General features: G+C 43.0%; 1 protein-coding gene across 1 annotated transcript in view; it reads left to right on the top strand.

The window, feature by feature from the left end:
* LOC147906322 (U-box domain-containing protein 35-like) overlaps positions 1-25494 on the top strand; it is a 69640-nt gene that overhangs the window by 7058 nt on the left and 37088 nt on the right. Inside the window, exons 2-4 of the mRNA XM_087378061.1 lie at positions 249-370; positions 678-799; positions 23657-23835. Coding sequence (XP_087234187.1) covers positions 249-370; positions 678-799; positions 23657-23835 — 423 coding nt within the window. The remainder of the gene's footprint in view (positions 1-248; positions 371-677; positions 800-23656; positions 23836-25494) is intronic.

The following is a 25494-nucleotide window of genomic DNA, read 5'->3' as shown; positions in this document are numbered from 1 at the left end:
TAGTGGACATAAGATTTAAAGCTAGTTTTGGAAAGTCAAGTTCTTGTTAAGATACTTCCATATAATGTTTTAAGTTCTTCGATGTAAATCATTAAAAGAATTGTTTTGCTCCCTCTAATCCTGCTGAGTTAGATGAGAAATGTAAATATTCAGAGAATAAGAACATTCTTTTTCCTATTTAATTTGAAAAAACAATTTTGCATGTGAGATAACGGCTGAACTGCTGTCACGTTTGTTGACAAAAACAGTGGGCAATTATGTCCCTGTGGAGCAAGTCAGTCCTGAGATAGTGGCTGCTTATATGCGGGATATTCAGTCAAGGACAGAACAACATCTGCAAGTGCATCAGCAGCTTTGTGATAAGTGGAAGGTACTTCGCTTGTTGATGAAGATGCTTGAATATTGTGTTTCAAGGGTGTGAATTCTGCAGCCAGTTAATTACAATACATTGAGTTGCACTCACAGATAGCATTCAGCATCTCCCTTACTCGTTTTGCTTATGTATTCCGAGCTTTTTTCAGTGTCCATGGCATAAAGATAAATTTGCTGCTTCTTTCTTTATTGTGGAATATCAAGTACTTTTCTCTCTTGTAACTGTTTTCTCTCTTGTAACTGCACTTGTATATCATTATCACAACCTCGTTTTCTTACTACTTCGTATGGCCTATGATTTACAGGTGCATGCAGAATTTGTCATAGTGGAAAGTGATGTAGTGCCAAAAGCACTTTTGGAAGTGATTTCCAGATTAGGAGTCAAGAAATTTGTCATGGGAACTTCAACTTCCAATGCTTTTATGCGGTATGGTTATGCTCCCATGCATTTTAAGGTTTTTAAAGACAAGGGATTATAGGCTGGTGTAACGTATATGGTTTGAGTTTGCCCTTCACCTCCGGAGTGTCGACAGAAACTCAGTACTAAGACTTTGTATAAATGGATGCTCAAGTATGTGTGGGTGTGTGGATTTGTATGTGTGAGAGCATACTTTTATACTATGGTCTACACCCACTGTTGGGCGCTGATGACGTCAATGGGGATGTCATAGTAGCTAGTCCCTGCTATGCGTGATGGAGTTTATGGTTTTCAATCTTATGAGTAACTATCGTGAGATTGAAACTGCACTACGTTGTGTTTTTAGAGGATGAGTTTGGGAATGTTCCTGGATTCATCTAGGTATATATAGGCTGGTGTAACGTATATGGTTTGACATCATTAGCTGGGAAACGAGCTCAAATTTGGAGTGCACAGTCATGCATACCTTGAAAGTAGATTCCGTAGTTGAGCACCTTAGCTAAAGAGGATCTTTATCAGGTAGTTTAATGCCTCCGAAGTACATTAAAGGCTCATTAAAATAAGTGGAAAGTGTTAAGTCAAATGAGGCTAAGGTGGGCGTTCTAGTCTGACTAAATCTTGAAGCGATTGATTGAGATGGTCATCGTAGGTTGACAAGTTCTCTTTCTTAATACAAGGGGGTTGCTAGTACGAGGCATATTTTTTCTCATATAAGCATCAAGGTGACGTGGAATGCTCATGCTTTAGTTTGAAAGATGCTAGGTCCATGGCTACATTGTTGTTGCTAATGCAGTTGTCCGACTAGCTACAAAGGTTCTATATGATCTCAAAGTGGCAATCTCTCTGCCTTGAGTCTGATCTCTATTCTCAAAATCTTTGCTACACATACACTACATCCTCTTGAGGTTAATACCGTCTGCAATGTCTCAGAATCCTCCTTTATGGAGATAGATCATAGAGCTACTATCATAATTGGAAGGACTTGATATCTACCATAGATTGTCTTTTCAAGATAAAGGCTAAGCTCGAGCCTTTGCATGTTGTTAAAGATCTTGACTTCAGATTGAACCCTGACAAGTGAGCTTTTTGGCTTTATTAAGCTTTCAGCTTTTCACTTTATTTCTGCTTTCTGATTGACATTGGCTTTTACAGGCCACTGTAATTGGCCTTCTAGATTTACTTACCACTCTCATCCTGGTCTGTTGCATTCCTCTTATTAGAATCTACTCAAACTAAAACCAAATGGTTAGGACTCATGTGTGCATGTGAGTGATTAGGGTATAGCTAATTACACTGAAAAGTTCAATGGTTGAAATATGGGAGGAAGCATTAGAAGATGAGCATAGTAGCTCAGAGAGATTGAGAAATGAAGTCAGTATGAGGAAGATATGTCAAAAAATGAACCTGTTTGACAGGGCCCGGGACAGCAACAGGTGACCTTAATAGCCTTTGGACAGGAGACTGATGTCTAGCTCAAGTTGTGTACAAGTAAATGTTCTAGGCCTAATCGTGCGTTGATTACGTGCAAGCATAATAAAAAATGTAATTAATTAAACTATTCAAGCTATTTTCCACTGCTCAGGTTAGGAATATTTGGTTGAATGAATATAACTATATTTTAATTCACCTATACGTCTCATTTCGTCTTTTAAATTGCCGTTTTATAGATCTTTATCAAATTTAGAGTTAGAACGAGTCATATGAAACATCAGTTGCTTTTGCCACCTCATTCTTGCATGCCTGCTATTGAGACCTAGCTGCTGAGCCCTAGAACAACAAATTCACATTGAGTTCTTGCCTCCTATTGATCTAGGAAAAATCACGATGGGTTTTCCAGATTGTAGCTGTGGTCTTGGTGCCAAATTTCACCAACCACAAATTGGAAGAAGACCTTGAACGTTGCATGTAAGCTACAATCTTGCTCCAATCTGGGCGCCAATTTGGTTGCTGATATTACAAAGTCCACTCCTTCTAGGTTTCTTTTGTTCAAGTTTTGATCTTTTGCATCTTCTGGAATCTTTTTTGTTTTTGGCACCTGGGTGAGGAAAGTGGAAATTTCTATGGAGAGCTTGGAAAGGCGATATTTTGTTTCAAGAAAGGATACCTAGAGGTAGTTTAGGAAACCTAAATGGAAATCCAAGCCCAAAAAAGATAGTAGTGTTTGGGTGTGGCAGACTGCAATCACTGTTTTTGCCAAGTCGAGCTGCGTGATTGGAAACAAAGGGCATTATCATCCATACATATGGTCGCTTTTTCTGGATCATTGAACCTATGCAAAGAGACAAAGAGTGAACTAAGGACTATTGTAGACTAACTGAAGGACTGGATGGGCTGCTGGTCTGATGCAGTCTTCTGTGGGCCCAATCCTGGACTCAAATGCTGGTTGGGGTTGAGGGCTAGAGCCCATTGAGGAGGATGAAGAATGAGGGCTAGAGCCCACTGAGGAGGATGAAGAATGAGGGTCAAAGGCTGCCCATTTGTAGGGCCTGTTAGCTGCTGCCACCGACCAGGACAGGCTGCTGCACCGACTTGCAAATCCATCGACTTGCCACGTGCGAACTGCCACGTGGCTGTTGACATGGCACGTCACCTATCCGTCTACATGTCCCTCTGCTTGCGTGGCTGCCACGTTGGCTGTGGCTGTTGTGGTTGCTGCGCTAGCTGCCTGCATGGCAGCTCAACATGTCCACGGGCTGCAGATGCCTGTGACATCCCCTTTTGCTGAAACTTCAACTGGGGTATGGGGAGGGCCTCCTTGTATATTGCGAGGAGGTTTGGATAATTTGTAAAAAACATCCTTTTCCACCCATGGTGCCTCGTGGGAGCCCCTATGCTTAAACTTGACTGCATATAAGCATTGTCGACTGCCTGTCCCCCCTTTGAACCGATGAAGTAAGATTTGATTAGGTTCAATGACCTCGGCCTCATCAACAATTTCAAGCTGCTCCACATTTGGTATTGTTGTTAGTCTGGACCCATTGTACGAGTAAAAACCTATGAGCAATTTTATCGGAGCGTGTTTTTCAAGAGAATTAAAATGTTATTTCTTTAGGAAACATGGTTTTTACACTTTTATTTTCACAAAAACTAGATTGCTTTATCATATATATATATATACAAAATAGCACTTATTCACTTTCACATAACATAAATTTTCTTGTTCATAGACATCTTTTGTACCCATTTTATTACGTAAAAAAAATAATTTCTTTAAGAAACATCCCTCACAAGCACTCTCAATGTAATAATATTAGACATATATAATTACTTATGAAACACATTTATGTCAACCTGACGAGCTTTCTAGTGTTTTTAAAGCATAATTAACAAGATATTTATGGATATGTTCTAATGAAGTTAAATTTACTATAATTAAGTATTAACCGTTGGGCTTATGTATCTACTCTCATAAAATATATGCAAGATTTAAGATAGTATATGCAAGATTTTGTAAGATGTAACTCCTAGATTTGCTTAAATGGCATTTTTCGATCAATTTGAGTGGTTGAATGACTATATTTGGACATTAGATGTGAAAGTCATGTCACTTTTAAAGTGCTGTCTAAGGTAGTTTTGCCAGTGAAACTACCTTGGGAGACCTACTTCAAAGAGGTTTCACTGGCGAAACTACCTCGGATGGCTTGCTTCAATGAGGTTTCTTTGGAGAAACCCTTTCATGAAGATGGGTTGAGAGAGGGTTTTCAATTAAGTAAAAGTTGTAAAAAGGATCATAAGGAAATTTTAATAGAAAAATCTACTCTACATGTGGGTTTCTCCAAAAGCCATCCCATTATGTTATTCACCATCCCCAAAGATTCATGTAAAGATTTGTGTATGAAACAGACATTCCTACAATACTTTGCATATTTCTAAGTGAAACTATGTTTTCTTCCGATCCATTTTTGCCATACTTTTACTTCACTCGGACGCTTGGAAGATTTCGCTCGGAAATGGTCATCCCTAAAAAATGGAAAGCATGGTCCATGTTTAAGGTAGCTGCAATTTGGTGGCCACATCATTCACTACTTTGACTATAGGAAAGGGGCCAAAGCTTCGATGAGAGAGCTTCGGACACTTCCTCCCAATTTGCTTGAGGCGTTTCTTCATGATCCAGAGATAGTCCCACTGCCCTTCCTTGTAACTCATGTCACGACGGTGCTTGTTGGCTTGTGTTCGGTATGTGTCCCGGGCTTTGGCAATGTAGTCCTTCACTGGCTCCATGATCTGCTCATAGGTCTCTGTGATGGGATGTCGTGGTGAGAAGGGACTTAAATTTCTTGCCGAAAGCTATTTCATAGGGAGTCCGACCCACACCGAAAGAATGGGTGTCGTTCAGGATCCCTTGAACTAGTGGCTCCTAGCGGGACGGAGCGCCTGCAACATAGCACTTCAGAATGTTGAACGATAGTTGGTTGTAGACTTCTGACTCACCATCTGATTGCGGATGAAGCTGCTGGAGAAAGTAAGTTTGGTAGATAGTATCCTTGTATGGAATAAGCATGACAAATTTGCTAAACCTGTCCACAATAGTCGGACACATGGAGGTCAGTAACAAAGTCTATGCTAATCTACTCAAAAAACTGTTTTGGAATCTCAAGTGCTTGTTGTCGTGTGAGAAGATGGTGAGTGAGAGAGAGCAAGAGAGAGTGAGAGCTGGAAGCTTGGAAGCTGAAAGCTGAGTTGCAATAGAAGAGTGTGAGAGTACAACTCAATGAGAGAAAGATAAGGTTTTGTCCTAGTGACAAAACCTTAGTAGTCACTAACCATAGTTAGTGAACTAACTGCGGTTAGGGGGAAAAACCTCTTAAAGAGGGAAAAGTGCCCCTAACTAGCTTATTATATTACATTGGTCACTGCTGAATTATATCTATAATTCTAACACCCCCCTGCAGTGCCAATGTCATGTACAAGGCTGATCAATCACCAAACGGATATAAGTTCAGGGCACTGCGAAATGCCTCAAACTTTTCACGTGGTAGTGCTTTGGTGAAAATATCTACAACGTTGTCATGTGTGGACACAAAGATCATACTGATCTCTCCTGCATGCAACTTCTCTCTGACGTAGTGATAGTGAACCTCAATGTGCTTCGTGCGAGCATGAAACACTGGATTCTTTGCCACTGCAATGGCACTCTGACTATCAGTGAGAATTGGAGAAGGACCCTCCAAAGACAGATGAAGATCAGCAAATAGACGTCGCAGCCAGACACATTCAACTGTTGCTGTGAAAGCTGCCCTGTACTCAGCTTCACATGATGAGGTAGCCACTGTAGATTGTTTCTTGCTCAGCCAGGAAATGCAAGATTTACCCAAAAAGAAACAATTGCCACTAGTGGACTGCCTAGTGTCATAATCACCAGTCCAATCTGAATCACTGTAGGCATGCATTTGCAAGTCACCCCCCCTGGGAAATAGCAAGCCAAAAGACTTTGTGCCCTGCAAATAACGGAAGATGCGCTTAACTGCTTGCCAATGCATAGTTTTTGGGCTGTGCATGTACCTGCTCACCTGAGATACTGCAAACTGAATATCAGGTCTAGTGTTGCAGAGATATATGAGGCATCCAACAGCCTGACTATAAAGTGTGGCATCAACTGATTCTCCTGCATCATGCATTGTGAGTTTCAGCCCCGGCTCCATGGGAGTGGCTATGGGCTTACACTCATGCATGTTAAATCTGTCCAAGAGTTTCTGAACATACTTGGACTGAGACATAACAGTGCCACGTCTCTCATGAGAGAACTGGATCCCCAAATAAAAGTGAAGCAGCCCCAAATCTGACATGTCAAAGTTGGTCTGCAAATCAGCTTTGAAATCTGCAATTTTGTCTTCATTGGACCCTGTGAGCAGTAAGTCATCGACATAAAGAAGGATGACTAAAATTTCCCCCCCATCCATCTTGATGTAGAGGGTGCTCTCAGTAGGACTAATGTGCAGCCCCTTGCTGGTCAAAAAGGCATGTATCTTGGCATACCATGCACGAGGGGCCTGTTTCAGCCCATATAAAGCTTTGTTGAGCCTGCATACTTGAAGTGCATTTGCTGTAATTTCAAAGCCCGGAGGTTGTTTGACATACACCTCTTCCAGCAAGTCCCCATTTAAGAAGGCTGTTTTTATGTCCAACTGATGAACATTCCACTCAAAATGTGCAGCCATTGCAATAACTGATCGGATGGTGGTCATCCGGGATGTAGGAGCGAAGGTCTCCTCATAATCTATGCCCTTTTTCTGAGCATAGCCTTTAGCAACTAGCCTTGCCTTATATCTGTCAATGGAGCCATCTGGCTTCCATTTGACCTTGAAAACCCATCGTGTGCCAATGGCATGTTTACCCTGTGGCAAGTCTACAACATCCCAAGTCTGATTTTTTGCAATGCACTGCAACTCATCGTGCATGGCATTCATCCAATGCACATTATCCTTTGCCTCTTCGAATGTGGCAGGCTCCTCCTCATCAAGGAGAGTACCTGCATATGCTGATTCCACTGAATTAGCACCTTCCATGTGCTTTGCTGCACTGCGAGTCCTGCCAGATAACGGAGCATCAATTTTACTCTCCCTGAGAGTCTGTAACAGCCAGTTTGGGACTGTTTTTGCTGCATGTATCTCTGCAATTTCTTGCTGCACCACCTGTTCCATTGCCTGTGGAGGGGGCAAGACATCCTGTGGCGGAACTGAAGCATCTGGAGGTTGCTGTAAATTCTGATTTGCATCAGAAAAATCACCAGGGGAACCCAAGGCAATGGGTAGCAACCCCTCAAAGACATCCTCTGAAGACGAAGGCATTTGAAATCCAGCCTGAGTGTGAGCTGAATTTTCAGAAAATATCACATCTCTACTTACTATGATCTTGCGTGTGGCTGGATTGTAGAGACGGTACCCCTTGCTTTCTGCACTGTAACCAACAAATATGCATTTGATGGCTTTATCTGACAACTTGTGCCTAAATTCAACTGGCACATGAGCATAAGCAAGGCATCCAAAGACTCGAAAGTGATCCACTGAAGGCTTCCTGTCATTCCAGACCTTATAAGGAGTTTTTGTTTTTAAAGCCTTAGTGGGAGCCCGATTCAGAATGTAATTGGCACACATCAAACCCTCTAGCCAGAATTTGTGAGGCATGTGTTTGCTTTTCAGCATACATCTGTCCATCTCCATGAGGGTTCTATTTTTCCTCTCAGCTTTGCCATTTTGCTGAGGGGTCAGCCTGACTGTGAGCTGATGCACAATACCCTTGCCTTTCAGAAAAGCATCAAATTCTGCAGACAAGTATTCCCCACCTCTATCCGTGCGCAATGTTTGTATCTTGAGTCCGGTTTCATTTTCAAGCATGGCTGAAAAGTGTTTAAACACCGTGAACACTTCAGATTTCTATTTCAGCCCATAAACCCAAGTAAAATTGGAGTAGTCATCAATAAATGTAACGAAGTAGAGATGACCACCCAACGATGGAGTCCTCATGGGACCACAGACATCACTGTTTATAAGCTGTAATTTGCGGATAGCTTTAACTGAACCATCCTTCTTGAAAGGGAATCTATGCATCTTGCCTAAAATGCACCCTTCACAGGCATGTGGAGGAGGTATCTCAAGAGGTGGCAATGCATCAACCATGGAAAACTTCTGAAGTGTCATCAAGCTGTTGTAATGCATGTGGCCATATCTGGCATGCCATAATTCTGCATTCTGCATGGCAGCTGTAGGGGTAGAAACTACAAGAGCATGGGCTGCTCTTTTCTCAAAAATATCAAGCTGAAAATCCCACGCAGCAGAGTACCAGATAACCTTAAGGCATAGTCATCTTCCCTGTCTCGGACAACACATTTGTCATCCTCAAAGATGACCTGAAATCCCCCTCTGTTAAGAGTGGACACTGAAAGGAGATTTTTGGTTATGCCAGGCACATATAAGACATCTGAAAGTCTGAAAATTGAGCCATCAATGGCAGTGAGCTCAACATCTCCTGTGCCACGTGCTGAATATGATGAGTTGTTGGCACAAGTGACTTTCTTACCAACGGGAGGTGGATGCAAGGAAGTAAAAAGACACTTCCTAGAAGTGATGTGCTTGGATGCACCGCTGTCAAAATACCAAGTGTTCAGTGTTTCATTAACACTGAAAGCGGATGCATCTGTAGAAGAGTCATAACAGCAAGTTAAAAATGCATATGTATCATCACTGCAAGTGGCTGTACTATCCCGAGCATCTGGAACAGCCAACCTAGAATCTGAAATGCAAGATAAAAAGGCATAATCTTGTCCAACAAAGTTGGCTGCAGCATCCCCACTGTCAGATGCATGAGGAGCTGAATCTGAAACAGCCATACCTGAGCTGTTTTTCTTTTCTTTTGCAAGCCTTTTCCTGCATTCTGCTATGTGATGACCTGGCTTTTTGCAGTAGTGACAAAAACCCTTCTTCTTGGGCTTACTTGCATCATTTTTAGCCTTTTGGGAAGGCTGTCCTGACCCACTGGAAGGCTGATTTACTGATGTCTTTGCCTGTCCCTTTGTTTTTTATTTAAATTTTGAGAGCATGGCTTGTTCACCTACACGTGAAGCCAAATTTTTCCTGGTCTGCTCTTCCTGAAGCAGAAGTCCTATCAACTCATGAAAAGTGAGAGGATTTGCACGTCCCCTCAATGATAAGTTCAGTGAGGTATGAAAGCTGAGATAAGACTCAGGAAGAGAATTCAGAGTGGTTGTAATCATCTCTGAATTAGGAATAATTTCATCTATGTTTAATAATTGCTCTCTGAGATCCTGTAGCTTTGTGAGGTGGACTGACATGGAGTCACCCTCTTCCATATGTGTATTACTCAACTCTCTTTTCAAGAAAGATACCCTTGCATCATTCCGAGCTGCATACATGCTTTCCAAAATATCCCACGCTGCCCTGGAGGTCTTACACGACCGGATATGCGGAATGATAAATCTTTTTACTGAAAGAGAGATGCATGACAAAGCTAAGGCATCCCGTGAATCCCATCTCTTCTGCTCTGGAGTAGTGACTGTAGTTGCACCAACAACTTGTCCTGCAGCTGCACCCTGTGCACGACCTCTTCCACCTCCTTGCTGGGGAGGGGTAGCAGGTGCAATATCTGCTGGTCGGATCTCATCCCCATTGACATAATCCCATAAATTGCGAGAAATCAGAATATTACGTACCATGAAACTCGAGAGGGAGTAGTTGGTACCATCCAACTTGTCTTCCTGTGAAAGACCACCGAACTGGAACTCATTCTGATTTTGATGGGCCATATCTGAGAAAAAGATTGAAGCAGATACAAAGCTGAATTCCCTTACTGGGAATGAAATGCACAACTCCCAAAAAACACAGCCAAGCACGGGCTGTAAATGCAACTTAGATTTCTCTACTTACACTGTCAGAAATCTGTCCAAGCATCAAAATCTCTCCAAAATCTGCCAAAAGTGCTTCAAACACTCCAAGAAAGGCCGACGATGGAGTACGGAACTGTACGGGAGCAGAGCTGTACGGTGCTCTTTGGCACATATCGGTGAACAAGTAAGCAGTACGGTGCAATACGGTAGGATTCCGTACAGTCGTACGGACTGTACGGACAAGGTGTCGCAGTCTAGCTGGAGCTGAACGGGGAGGTTGGAGCCGAAGGAAAAGAGCAGGATCTGAAAGGAGCAGGGAGCACGGAGCTCTTGAACCCGCTCTGATACCAAATGTGAGAAGATGGTGAGTGAGAGAGAGCAAGAGAGAGTGAGAGCTGGAAGCTTGGAAGCTGAAAGCTGAGTTGCAATAGAAGAGTGTGAGAGTACAACTCAATGAGAGAAAGATAAGGTTTTGTCCTAGTGACAAAACCTTAGTAGTCACTAACCATAGTTAGTGAACTAACTGCGGTTAGGGGGAAAAACCTCTTAAAGAGGGAAAAGTGCCCCTAACTAGCTTATTATATTACATTGGTCACTGCTGAATTATATCTATAATTCTAACATGTCGTCGGTAGGCACAATTGAAAAATAAAATTCGAATTGATTGAGCCATGAAGTCAACACTGAAGGTTCTTACTTATCATGGTACCGCGTGAAGTTGAGCTTTCTAAGAATAGGGGAATCCCTCACTACAAAAGAGTGAACTAAGGAGTACTGTAGACTAATTGAAGGACTGGATGGGTTGCTGGTTTGTTGCTGTCTGCTCCGGGCCTGATCCTGATCCTTGGGTTGCTGGTCTGTTGCTGTTTGCTTCGGGCCTGATCCTGGACTCAAATGTTGCTGCTGGTTGAGGGCTAGAGCTCACTGAGGAGGATGAAGAATGAGGGCCAAAGGCTACCCTTTTATAGGGCCCTTTGGACCCTGAAAAGCCGACTGGAACGGTCTTCTGCCATCAATTGGGATAGGCTACTGCACTGACTTGTAAATCCACCGACCTGTCGTGTGGCAGCCACCATGTGGATGTTGATGTCATTGCTGATGTGGCGCATCACCTGCTGTTTGTCTACATGTCCCTCTACTTGCGTGGCTACTGTGTTGGTTGCCTGCGTGGAGGCTGTTGTGGCTGCTGCACTGGCCACCTGTGTGGCAACTCAGCATGTCCATGGGTTGCAGATGCCCGTGACACTATGCAATGATAGCAGTCACATTAGCGACATTAGTATTAACATGGAATCACCCACATTACCAACCATCTAGCCTGGTAAACTATGGATGTTTTGACTTCTTTGTGAGTGTCATGATCTGTGATGTATTCCTTTCTCTATTTCTAGGCTCATGGATTGTTTGATGAATGGACACTTGTGGAAGGGTATGCCCTTTCGACGGGACACTTCCTACGAGGCACAACCCTTCACAAGAGACACTCTATTGAAGAGACACTTCTATTGTAATGTACCTTCTCATCAAGGGTCACACCCTCCACAAGATGTACACACCTCTTCATGCACATACACTTTGGAGTACACACCTTTTCATGTGTGACTCGTCACTCTCTATATAAGAGAGGCCCAATTTTATGGATGACACACTACAGATACACTACAGACACTCAAGCAATACAATTATTCCTTGTTCTCTACTATTTCAGTCTCCTTTTTGTTCCTTAGCACATTTCTAAATATAGTAAATCTAGGATTTCTTACAGTGGTATCAGAGCAAATTTCGCTCCTGCTTGTAGGAAATGCCCCCCACCTTCTAGTGCCTATCTGATACATTTCTTTCCGCTAGAAGGATATCCGTGCACATTGTGCATGGAAGAGATGGAGAGAATGAGCTAAAAATTTTTAGCGCCAACCCTGCCTAAAGTCATCAATGGCCTCTCCATCTCCCACATATCACGAGTTGATGTGAATGGACACGACAAAGATCGTGTCTTTTCATGTGCTTGGGCTGTCCCAAAACCAAGGGACGCACCTTTTCCACCATCGGACACACCTTTTGATGAAGAGTTTTGACTCCTCACCCAAGGGACATACCCCATCGTGGAAAAAAGGACACACCTCTTCATGTGGGGACACCCCTTTTAAAAACAGGGACACACCCCTTCATGAAAAGGTACACCTATTCCAAGGGTCACACTCCTTCGAATAGGCACACCTTTTGGAACCAAGCACCTTATAAAAAAAAAAGGGTACCTAGAGGGGCTAAAAAGGAAAAACCCAGCCCCATACCTTAGGTCTAACCCTAGACTACCCAAGGGTTAAAAAAACCCACCCTTTAATTTTTTGGGCAACCACCCACCATAGGCAGCCACAAACGAAAAACAAAAGGGACGCTCCATTTTCAACGCCCGTACAAATTTCGTCAAGGAGGTCTGCCTCCCTACGCAGCCCCTGCCCTCGCCGTTTTGCTGCCCTACCCCTTGCCATCTGCAGCCCCTGCCCCTCGTCGGTTCGCTGCCCTGCCCTTGCCACAGTTTGCTGCCCTGGTTACCTGCCAGGCCCTGCCATTGCTGCCGCTAAACAGCCCTTGGAAGCCCGCGGCCTGGTTCGCCAGCCCCCTATCGCGATCTTGAATTGGATACCAGCAGCCTGTTTCGCCATACGCAGTCTGCCCCCTCTTTTTCGCCATTTTACCTGCCAGATCAGCAGCGGTACAGCCCCTTTACTGCGATCCAGACTGCCTGTTCAACGCGCTGTTGCTGTTCCGGACCAGCCAGGCCCAGATCTGCTCCTCGCCACCCATTGCAACATGGACCTTCGGATAGAAATCTGCAGGCCTTTTCTACGCAACAAATTGGCAGATTAAATCATTGCCAGGTGGATTCTTTCCAGTCTACTTCTAAGGATTCTCTTGTCATTATCAAATTACAGCAAATGAAAGACGCTTCCTTAAAGCATGGAAACCCCTGGTAATTCACCCGTCCCTTCAAGGACACCTCAGGCATTATCTACCACACAATATCGTGTTCAGATTGCACAACCAGCCCATTTCGGAGCTATTGCATCGTGGATCTTCTGTGTCACGTGCCCTCCTAGTGATTTGGACCACATCCTATACCTTCTGTGTGAGGCACCTCAGTTACATTACTTCCTCAGCACAGTCCAGGTTGTGTTCCACGAGACACGAAGATACCCAGAACCCAATATTCCTCACGAGTTTGCTGTCCATTTTTGGAGAGACTTTTACCCCTCAGCTTTAGCATCTCCAGGGTACTCTCCACCTCCTTTAGCTCCTAGATATCCTCCTATACAGGTTGTACCTTCCCCAAGACAGTATTTACACTCTGAAGGCACTCCTTCTCTTGGATATCCTCCACTTCCGACAGCAGCTCCTTATCCCTTCTCAGATCCGTGGACTCTGCAACCTACTTTTGTACTCTCACGAGCGGTAACACCCATTTCGGCATCACCAGTGTTACCTCAGACAGGACCTCCTTTACCAGATTTCCACGGGTGGTTCCATCCTGCCTCGCCTGCCCCCTCCAACATGAGCAACCTCAGGGAGTATCCCGAATCTTCTTCCAGGAATGGTACAAACTAGAGCGCAGGTTCGTGCTTTTCTCACGGGGACCTCAGATATGTCGCAACGCTCGCGTGCAGCCTCTCCGGAGATAAGCGACTCAAGTCCATAAAAGACCCCTGAAGTCAACTTACAAGGCGAATACCTCAACTTCAAATTTCCGAGCTTCAGGACAGCATCTCCGACTTGGTCCAGAAAGTCCAACAACTCCAAGATTCTCGCAGTACTACACATACAGAGGATGACGTGACGCAACCAGACGACTATGTGGACTCATTCCCACCAGAGGCAGAAAACACTGAACTCCGTGCCCTCTACTGTTTACTCCAAGCTTCCAAAACTAAAAGACTTGACATTAAACTTTCGGAAGCCTACACTGGTCAACGAAATCGCCGAACAGTTAACCAATGGCTCACAAAATTGCGCATGTACTTTGATACTGTTGACCTCTCTGAAGGCAAAAAGATTGCCTTGGCAGCCTCCCTCCTTAAGGATACAGCTTTTCTATGGTGGCAAAGACGCTTAAAGGACGGCAAAAGTGTGTTAACATGGGAACGTTTTGAACACGTGCTTCGTAAGCAGTTCATACCTGCTAATGCGGACTTCCAAGCACGTTCAAAACTCCGACAGTTGGAGCAAACAGGCTCCCTGTCTTCCTACATCTTTCAGTTCACCACATTGGTGCTGGAGATTGATGGTTTAATTGAGGATGGTCGCCTTTATGCTTTCATCTCAGGCCTAAATCCCTCGTTACGCATTGATGTCCTTAAAGCAAACATTATTACCACAGCTGGCGCTATTGCTTACGCAGAGTGCATTACAAATTTCCAAAACACAGGGAAGCAGAGTGCTAATTGAACACAGAAGTCTACTATGGCCAAAGGTGCTCGCCCTCAAGATAACCCCAGGTTTAGAAAAAACTCGGGTAATCAAGGTTAGCGACAGTCTCAAGATCCCCACAAGTCTCAGAAATCGTATGCTGGATTTCAACAGAAGCACTCCTCCAAGGATCGCGCCTCTTCTTCATAAAGTCATTACCGTCATCCCCAACATAAAGGTGCGGCCACTGACAAGAAGAACAACTCCAGCACAACAGGACTTTGTACCATCTGTACAGGCAACCATAGATGGTTCGATTGTCCCAAGCGACCGAAGCAAAATTCCAATATGCAACCTAGCACTTTCCAAACAGAAGATGCTACCCCAGCACAAGACAAGAAAGGCAAAGCTGTTCGAATGGCAAATACCATCCACCTGAGCCTTGCCAACAACCTCGAACCTTTCCTGGCCACTCAAGTACTTTGTGTTCAAGGATCGATTCGTGGAACAACGGTCACTATTCTCATCGACAGTGGCTGCTCTCATAACTTCCTAGCTAGTTCTATGGTCGACAAACTTCGATTGACCACCTGTCCTAGTCTCATGGACTATCAGATTGAACTCGCAAATGAAACTACCTTCTTGTGCAACACCAGGATAAAAAACTTGTCTTTTCGCATCCAACACTATACAGACAAGTTGAACTTCGACATCATGCCTCTTTCTCGGTACGATGTCATACTTCGACAACAGTGGCTCTACGACTATGATCCATCAATCAGTTTTCGCAGCCATACTATCCAGTTTGTCCACCAGGGAAAACTTATTGAGCTAACTGATTCTAGGGACTCTCCTTCAACCCTAGTTGCCTCTGTCCTACAAGTAAAGAAGTGGGTTCGTAAACGTCAAGTAAAGACTTCACTTCTGTTGGTTATGGCAGTAGAGGAGACACCAACAAAGGATCCTCGTGAATACCTCAACCAATCTTTTTTCCAGCCCTACTTGGATATTTTTCCACAGGAATTGCCAAAGCAGTTACCACCTCGATGACCAGTGGATCACCCAATCGAACTTATTTCCGGTAGTAATCCACCGTCGAAACCTCCTTATCGGGTTTCTTACACTCAAAATAAAGAAATCCAAAGACAGGTGACCGAACTACTCGACAAAGGTCACATTCGGCCCAGTCGTAGCCTTTTCGGATCTCCTGTACTACTTGTGGAAAAAAAGAATAAGTCAATGCGCCTCTGCATCGACTACCGAGCCCTCAAGAAGCTTACTATCAAAAACAAGTATCCATTGCCTCGCATCGATGACCTCTTCGATCAACTTCTACATGCAACACAATTCTCAAAGATTGATCTTCGTTCAGGTTATCATCAAATTCGCATACGAGAAGGCAATGAGTACAAGACAGCTTTTCGAACAAAGTATGGGCACTATGAATGTTTGGTCATGCCTTTTGGGTTAAACACCCCGGCCACATTCATGACACTAATGAATGACATCTTTAGGCCTTTCCTCGATAAGATTGTCATCGTTTACCTCGATCACATCTTCGTTTTCAGCAGATCCCTACATGAGCACAAACAACATCTTCACCAAGTTTTTGAAGTTCTCCATGCAAATTCTCTCTACATCAACATTGAGAAGAGTGAGTTCTTCAAGACCCAACTCGAATATTTGGGACATGTTATTTCAGCTCAAGGCATCTCTGTGGATCCCAAGAAGGTTGAGGTAATCCGAAACTGGCCTACTCCTAAGAATGTTCATGATGTCCGCTCTTCTCTTGGATTGGCAAACTTCTACCATACAAAGGTCTATCAGTTTTCCGAAATCGCAGCTCCTATGTCCGAATTATTGAAAAGCACAGCAGTTTTTCAGTGGCTTCCCGAAACGGAGTATAGTTTCCAACAACTCAAGCAAGCACTCACTACCACACCTGTTATGGCTATTGCTGACCCAAACCTTCCATTTGAGGTCATGACCGACGCTTCTGACATCGCTACAGGAGCATTCTTGATGCAAGAAGGCAGAGTTATTGCTTTTGATAGCCATAAACATTCTGATATCCAAACCCGATACCCGGTTTATGATAAGGAGTTTCTTGCCGTTGTACATGCTTATCGCTCTTGGAAACATTATCTCATGGGAGCCGACTCGGTGGTTAAGACAAACCATCACTCTCTAAAGTATAGCTTTACTCAGCCAGTCATGAACGCTCGACAAGCACGCTGGGTTGAGTTTCTGGCCAACTTTCACATGACCATTGAGTACATTCCAGGACTACGCAATGTAGTTGCAGATGCTCTCAGCAGGTTAACTCTAGCATCAGCTATGGTAATCTCTACATTATCTGTGGATCTTCCGAATTCATTCAAAGGGAAGTATTTCAATGATAAAGACTTCAGCACAGCCGTACAAGTTCTTTCCAAAGATCAACCTTTGACTTCCGAACAGAAGATTTTCTCATCCTATTCTTATACGGACGACCTTCCGTATTATCAAGATCGTGTCTGTGTATCACATGACAAGGATGTTCGACGTCTTTTGTTAAAAGAGCATCATCTAGTTCCTTATGCTGCCCATCCAGGCATCAACAAGACTTATAGGTTACTCAGTGCAACATACTACTGGTCTCAGATGAAAAGCGACGTCATCAAAATGGTTACATCTTGCTTATCTTGTCAACAAATGAAAGCAAGCCGACGACTTCCAGCAGGACTTCTTCAGCCTCTTCCAGTTCCAACTGAAAGGTGGGAAAGTATCTCCATGGATTTCATTACAACACTACCACGATCCTCCCGAGGTAATACTCAGATTATGGTAATTGTTGATCGATTGTCCAAAATGGCACACTTTGTTGCTTGCAAAGGAGTGCACAGGCTCCGGACATAGCCAAACTCTTCATACAACACATCTTCCGACACCATGGATTGCCCAAGAATATCATATCCGACAGAGATCCTAAGTTTACCAGTCACTTTTGGATTTCACTGTTCGAATCTTTGGGAACTACTCTACTGTTCAGTTTAGCCTACCACCCCAAATCAGATGGCCAGACTGAAAGAGTCAACCAAGTTTTGGAAGAAATGCTTCGACATTATATTCAGTCATGCCTAGCAGCTTGGGAAGAGTATCTACCACTCCTTGAGTTTGCTTATAATAACTCTTTCCATAGTGCCATCAACATGACTCCATTCCAAGCAGCTTATGGACACACTCCGATTGTACCAACGAATTTCGTACTTCAACATCGAGTGGCCCTAGCTGATCAACTGGTTCAAGAAATGCAAGACATTCTACTCCAAGTCAGGGATCATATGCGAAAAGCGCAAGAGCGGTATCAACGGTCTGCCAACAAACATAGACGTCACTTGGAATTTGACACTGGTGACATGGTGCTATTATTTGTAGCCCCACATCGCTATAAGACGGTTAAGTCTGTGTTTCCTAAGTTGCAACCACGATACTATGGACCTTTCCGGATCGTCAAGAAAAATTCACCTTTGAGTTACAAATTGGAATTACCACCATCATGGGGTAAAATCCATCCGACATTTCATATTTCTTGGCTAAAGACGTACATTCCAGGCGATGAAGCAGTTCCTCTTGTAGGTGATTATGTCCCAGAAATCAAAGACGATTATGTTCTCCTTATTCCTGAGCGTATTCTGGACCATTGACAGCGAGAGACTCGACATTGACTTATCACAGAATTCCTTGTTCTTTGGCGAGATCTGGACGACTCCGACGCTACTTGGCAATCTGATGAAGACTTACAGCAGTACCCTGACATTTTACAGCAGTATTTTCAGAATTTACCGTGATATTTTCTACATTAGTATCTCCACCAGGGTCTTATTTTGAGTGGGAGGGGATGTCACGATCTGTGACGTATTCCTTTCTCTATTTGTAGGCTTATGGATTGTTTGATGAATGGACACTTGTGGAAAGGTATGCCCTTTCGACGGGACACTTCCTATGAGGCACAACCCTTCACAAGAGACACTCTATTGAAGAGACACTTCTATTGTAATGTACCCTCTCATCAAGGGTCACACCCTTCACAAGGGGTACACACCTCTTCATGCACATACCTTTTAAAAAAAAAAAAAGGTGAAACCAAGAAAATTATATTATGTAACATTCATTTACATCAGGGCAGTGCTCGAGAAAAGAGCCAATGCCCTATCCATCAGAAGCAGTAAAAGAAAAGCTGAATACAAGAAACATCCAAATCGTCCTCATGTAAGGCATCATATAAAGACTGCCGCAATGAGGCTCGGAAGAACTCATAAGGGTGCTGAAGGGGATAATTCAGATATGCATGATTTCGCTGCAGCCAAAGGGTCCATAAGGCCCAGTATCTGATCCATTGAAAGAAAAGAGAATACTGTGACAAAGAAACTGATAATTTGCCATACATCCAAAAAAACCTGTAGAACCTGTGTGCAGGAACTCTGAGAGATAAGAAATAGGAGATCTTGTCTAGAAGGTCTCTGGAATATGAACAAAACCACAATAAATGCGGAATACTCAGGAGTATGATGACATCTTGGACAAAGAGGTGAGGCAATCCTTCTTTGAGCCAATTTCACTCCCACTGGAAGAATACCAACTATGCATCTCCATAGAAAGAGTCTCTGCTTCAATGGCATTTTGAACTTCCATATCATTTGCAATTTTCCTTTCCACCAGGATGATGACTTATTCAGATGCCATAGAGAGTTAGCATGATGAGCTATCCAAGGAGGAGGTAATATCAATCGATAAGCCTGTATAGAAGTCAATAAATGCAAAGGCTGAGAGGATATTCTTGGACTTGAAGACTGAAGGTGCCGATCTTGAAGCCTGTCTCTTGCATTCAATGTTGGAATCGGAACCAAAGGGAGTAAGAGATCAGCAATGGCTTTCCAAATAGTTCTGTGATGCATCCCAAGATTGTATTGTCGACATGCGACCAGAAAAGAGAGAAAATGTCCTTGCGTATCTACCACATCATCAATGAACCGGATGCCCAACTTCATAGATTGTAAGCTCTGATTGGTTGTTGTATAGCAAGGGGAGAGGAAAACACAGCACTCCAATGAATGCTTTCCATTGTGAGTGAGGAAGCTATAGAAGCAGGATGGGGAGACCCTTTGATGTGAGAGAGAACTTGCTTCCAATCCTGAATCAAGGAAGTAGAAAATGGACAACCAGGGATTTTACCTTGAAATTTGCCAAGTACTACTTCCGATGGATCAACTAGCCAATGTCCATAAGCATTTGTGCGCATCTGACCACACAAAATTGCCAACATGATAGACCAAGGCTGCTCTTGTTGAAAAAAAGTCTTGAGCATAGTGATCTTTCTTGCCAACACATGAAATTTGATGTTTATTATATTCAAACCACCATGCATTCTTGGTGAGCAAAGCAAGTCCATTTTGAGCAACCTTAAAGCCTTTTTATGAAGCTTAGTTTTCCAGAAAATCTCCATGGCTTGAGACATAAAAAAAGTGAGATCTCGAGATGACCAATGTAATAGAGGAAGGTAGAATTGGACATAAGCTAGAACAATGGACTGAACAATTCGAAGCCGTACATGCAGGGGCCAAGTGGAGATCTTCCAATATTCTAATTTGTCCTGAATTTTGTTTAACACCCATGATATTTGTTGCTTATTTCTGATTTTCCAGCCAATGGGATAGCCCAAATGTCTTACTATGTTTTCCGGATAAATAATCTGGCCGGGCCACAGGATAGCATGCCAGTCACAATGCTTGAGAGGCAAGAGTTTTGATTTCTGAAAATTAATTTTGAGACCGGCTGCCAACCCAAAATCTCAAAGGGTATCCATCAATAGGCGAAGCTCCAAAGGACTGTTCTTTGGCATGAAGAATGAATCATCTGCATAAGCCTGAGCAATGAAAGGTCGTGAACCAGAAATCTGAAGCCCCACTAACTGTCCAGTATCAACCAGATGATCCATATAAAGAAGCAAAGGATGCGAAGCAATGGCATAGAGCAAAGCACTGAGAGGGCATCCCTGTCGAACTGATCGTTTCAGAGTCCAAGACTCAGACAAATGATTCCCTATAAAGCATTGTGCGGTGGAATCTGAGTAAAGCCAATATATGACATTAACTAGCTTTGGCCCAAAACCAAGTTTAAACATGATTTGAGAGACATAATCCCACTGTACCGTATCAAATGCCTTTGCCACATCCACTTGCATGACCAAAACATCTTGAGCTGAATATTTTTCATATTCCATTGCAATGAGAGTATTAGAGATATTATCATGGATTTGCCTTCTTGGAACAAAACCATATTGCCTGGGATGAAGTCCATCATGAAGGATATCCTTTATCCGATGTACTAACATTTTAGCAATAAGTTTGTATATAACTGGCATCAAAGTGATGGGCCTCCAGTCATCTATTGTCTCACATAAAGGTTTTTTGGGCACAAGCTTTAACTAGACCATGCTTCCAAGCTGAGGGAAGATGTTGATGCTGCCAGGCTACATTAATGAACTTCAAAATTGGACCCTTCAATTCAGCCCAGAAGGCTACAAAAAATTCAATCGTCAAACCATCCCAGCCAGGGGATTTATGTTTACCCAAATGCTTGAGGGCTTCATCCAATTCAATATCTGAAAAAGATATTTCCAGCATTGAAGCTTGTTGCAAAGGAACAATAGGAGAAACAAGCTCAATAAATCTGTTCCGAGCCAATACAACCTGAGGTGTAGAAGAAGATGGCTGAGAAAAAAGTAGCTGAAAATGATCCAGACATTGTTTTTCTAGCTGAGATAAAGTCTGGGTCCAAAGACCATCAGGTTTCCTGACCCTCATGATAGATTGACTTTGTCTATGTGCATGTAAATTCCGAAAGAAAGATTTCGTGGATGTACGGCGGAAGGCAGCAGCAAGCCTACGGGGACCTGTATGGCAGGATGGCAGGATGCGGGATCAGCACATGATGCTGGTGGAAGGCTGAAATCGCCATAGCTAGAGCTCTCTCACGACTCTCTCTCTTCCACACACACGCTAACACACATCTCTCTCACACACACACACCTATATAAGAGAGGCCCAATTGTATGGATGACACACTACAGATACACTATAGACACTCAAGCAATACAATTATTCCTTGTTCTCAGCTATTTCAGTCTCCTTTCTGTTCCTTAGCACATTTCTAAATATAGTAAATCTAGGATTTCTTACAGTAAGACACCTCAATCAGTGCCCTCGTATTCTCTCTCCATGCAACACCTCAATCAGCACCTTTACATTGTATTCGATTTCCATAATCATCCCTAGCAAGAAACAAATTGTGGAAAATATGTTTCGGTAACAATATCATTGTGGAAACAGTCCATTGCCACTCATCTTGGCGAATCCGTTGCCACTCATCTTGGCGAATCTGGCTGCGATTTGACTATCAATCGTTGATTTGATGTTGGAGGACTTGTTCAGGCATTTGGGATCAATTGGATAGTACTACCTGTTGTTATGCTGAGACTTGTTGGTTCTCTATCATAAGATAGTTGGATTTTGGAGATACTAACAATGAAAGTGCCAATGGTAGTGCTCATGTGGGAGATTGCTACCCATTGGTTGAGATTCATTGTTCAGCTCGTCTTTGCGACCAGATTCACAGATTTTGGATCTATTTTGGTCATTACATCTTGTCCTGGCAAAGTTGGAGCACTGATTTTTCTATTATTAAACTCTTTTTGAGGAATTATCATTGTATTATTATTCAGTTGATACACGTTTCAAGAATTCTAGAAAGGCTCCATCTAGAAGTTATTAAACTCAAGTATCACTGAGAATGGATAAAAGTACCAGGGGTTTGACTCTCGGTAGTGGGTAGTCCTCATTTATATCTCACCTTATGTTCGATTTCTCTATTATGACTTTCTTCTAAATCTTATTTAATGGATGCCATGTGTGATGTTTTGAAGATTTTGTTGTTCTAAATCAACTTTCATTCTGTGGCTATTGAAATTCAATTGATTTGTTAACTGTTACAGGTAATCGATGCAAGTGATACCTGAGCCTTGGTTTGTGTTAGTGCTGCTAAATCTGAACTGTTTTGGAATTCTTCTTGCAGCCCTGAGCCCAATCTCTGGGAGCCTTTTGGGGAGGTTCATGTGTTGTATTTTCTCAGCTTCATCCCTTTTGCAATACAAGTAGTAAATAATTACTGTTTAGGGTATCTGTATTGGTGTTGTGGTCATTAGCAAGAGATAGACTATCCTCGCTCTCTCTCCTGCTGAATACTAACTGCTAACTGCAAGATGATGTACTCAATACACAAAGTGATGTTGTGGATGTGAGTGAGAGAATCAGAGGGAGAGAAATGTAGTGGACCTCCGAAGAGGAACATATAACTGAATGCATGAATGCCCAAAGGGCTAAATACAACTGTATGGGAACTGAAACCCTCAACTGTAAAACTGGGAAAAACTAAGCTAACTGGAGGAGGTGAATCCTCACCAGATCCCTGGAGAGGCTGAGGCACCCTGCTGGTTTGCTGCGGGGAAGCCTTGCTACTGCTGCTCTTGAAGGCTTGAAGGCCTAAAGAAGGGATGAGAAGTGAAGGCCAAGGGGGCTGCTTTTATAGGTCCCCTTGGGCCTCAAACTGACCGATTAGGCAGCTTTCTGCCCACTGACCAGACTGCTCCTGTTCACTAACCTGCTGCTGCTGACGACGTGGCAGCCGACCTGCTGACGATATTGCTGACATGGCGGCTTGCTGATGTGGCACCTGGTGATGATGTGGCACCCTGCTGGCTGATGTGGCTGCCTGCGTGGCAGTCCATGTGGCTGCTGCGTGCTGACTGGGCAGTCCAGCATGCCATGGGCTGAGGATGCCCATGACATCTCCTCCTCTCCATCTTGTGATTTCAGCAAGCTTTGCTTGCAAATTCAGTCTATCTTTGTGCAAGGGTTTTGCGATGAAGTTGGTAGCTACACGCTTCTTACATTTAAAGCTGTTGAAAATCAGGATCCTTGTTTGCACGACGTTTCTTTCGGAAGCTGATAGAACCTGTTCTAATAAGGAATGTGTGATGGGAACAGATTTTTGAGGATAAATCTGAAGTTGCAACGTTTTTGCTACAGGAAATTAAAGGGGCCTAGTATACCAGAGTACATTGCAAGGAATGCTTCAGAATCCTGTACAGTCCTAGTCGTATCAAAAGGTGGTCTGGTTTCTGTGAAACAAGCAAGATATGTCGCCTCTTCCCCAGCTGTTGCAAATGCCAATGCTGCATCAGGACCAACTGACTACCATTTAAAAGGTAAGAAGATTGTTGGCCTTGATGTAATGCTGAGAAATGAAGTTAGCATTGGCAAATTAATCTGATCTGCATTCTTGAATAAAGTGCATTTCTGAAGGTGTTTGAGAACTCAGAAAGTTTGCGGGAGTAAACTATGTGCATCGCTGCAGTTTTAATTTTCCAGTAGCTAGAGGTGCCCGATTCAGCATGCAATTAAAAATTTAGTTATGAATTCCCTCTAGCATACACAGATACGTTTTTAATTCCCTCTTAGCATATGCAGATACGTTTTGAATGCACTTTATCCATTGGTTGCACATCTGAAGGCATTGAAGAAGAGAAGGTTGCAGGGTTAAATCCTTTGAAGGTAGTCCTAGATGTATTTTCTAGTGACTTTAGGTACAAGTTAGAATCATGCCTAGAACAAAAAGTCAGAGCATGTTACTCTCTTGATAAATATCCTGTATTAGTGTTTATGGATGTGACTGCACTGTGGCATTCATGATTATATTACCACGCCTGGCATATTTTGAGATTTAATACATTAAGTTTTTGCTGCAACTTAAAATAGATGGATCACCCTTCTGGGAATTTCCTTAACCTATATTGGTAATTTGTTGACTACAAGTGACCAACCATGTTACATGTGGCCGATCTAATGATTCTCAAGAATGGACTGCTAATGCTTTAATCGTTCCCACACTTGCACCCTATGTTTAGCAGAAGCATGATTAAGCTAAAATAGCATATTGACTCAAGGTCTTCTAGCCACGTCCGTTACGACGAGTGCTTCTTCTACCTTGAGAAGAGGAACATTGATGATTCTTTCAAAATATCAATACAGATGCCAAATATCGATATATGGGATATATATGTTCTAGGACTTAAGAAAAGCCTTCTAATTGTTAGTACAATATTTGAACAAAATAAAAAGGTTGAATTTGATGAAACATGCATGTCTCATCAAATACAATACTGGTGTCTTCAAAAGTTATTGCCAAAGGACCTATGTCCACGTTTTGTTGGCCAACAAGAGGGAGGTGAGGGCAAAGGGCGTATGATCTAAGTCTACATTTTTATGCGAGCAGGAAAAAGTCGAATAACAAGTCTATAACATGTTTTTTTTGTGCCATAGTAACGATTACAAGGCTAAAGGATTTGGAATCTTGAAGCGTGATCATTACAAGCAGGGATGCCATATTTAATGAAGGTGATTTTGGCTATACTTCACAACAAGATACATCATTCTTTGCTATCACTGAGCTACTGCAATAGACAAAATATAAATTTGTTGTTTCCAAAGAAGTTCAGATTACTTGCCTAGATGGGCATCTAAGACCATTGGAAGGGTAAATGATTTGTTATTTGTTAGATAAACCATCAACAAGCAAAGAAGCTCTTGGGAGATCTACAAGAATAGGAAAAGCTTGTCCTAGGATCAATGTAAGTTGTGCTCTATATTCAACCATTTTGGAATGTACGTGCGTATGAGAAATATGAAGAATCTAAAGTGAAGTATGACGATATCATATAGACAAGGTGTCACATGTGCCAGGGTCAAGCCCAAGTTGCAAGGACAACTGGCTGCCTCGTCAGCCAATCGCAGCTCCCTACGCAGCATATTTGGCAGGTTTTGGGGCCTCCAAAGGGCAGCAACACGCATGGAAAGTGCGCTAGGGG

Source organism: Dipteris shenzhenensis, chromosome 1, assembly GCF_047967505.1.
Source record: "Dipteris shenzhenensis isolate YYH24624 ecotype China chromosome 1, Dip_SZ_1.0, whole genome shotgun sequence".
In the NCBI taxonomy this organism is placed as follows: Eukaryota; Viridiplantae; Streptophyta; class Polypodiopsida; order Gleicheniales; family Dipteridaceae; genus Dipteris; species Dipteris shenzhenensis.
The sequence above is the reverse complement of the archived record's forward strand: the minus strand, read 5'-3'. Positions and strand labels throughout refer to the sequence as shown.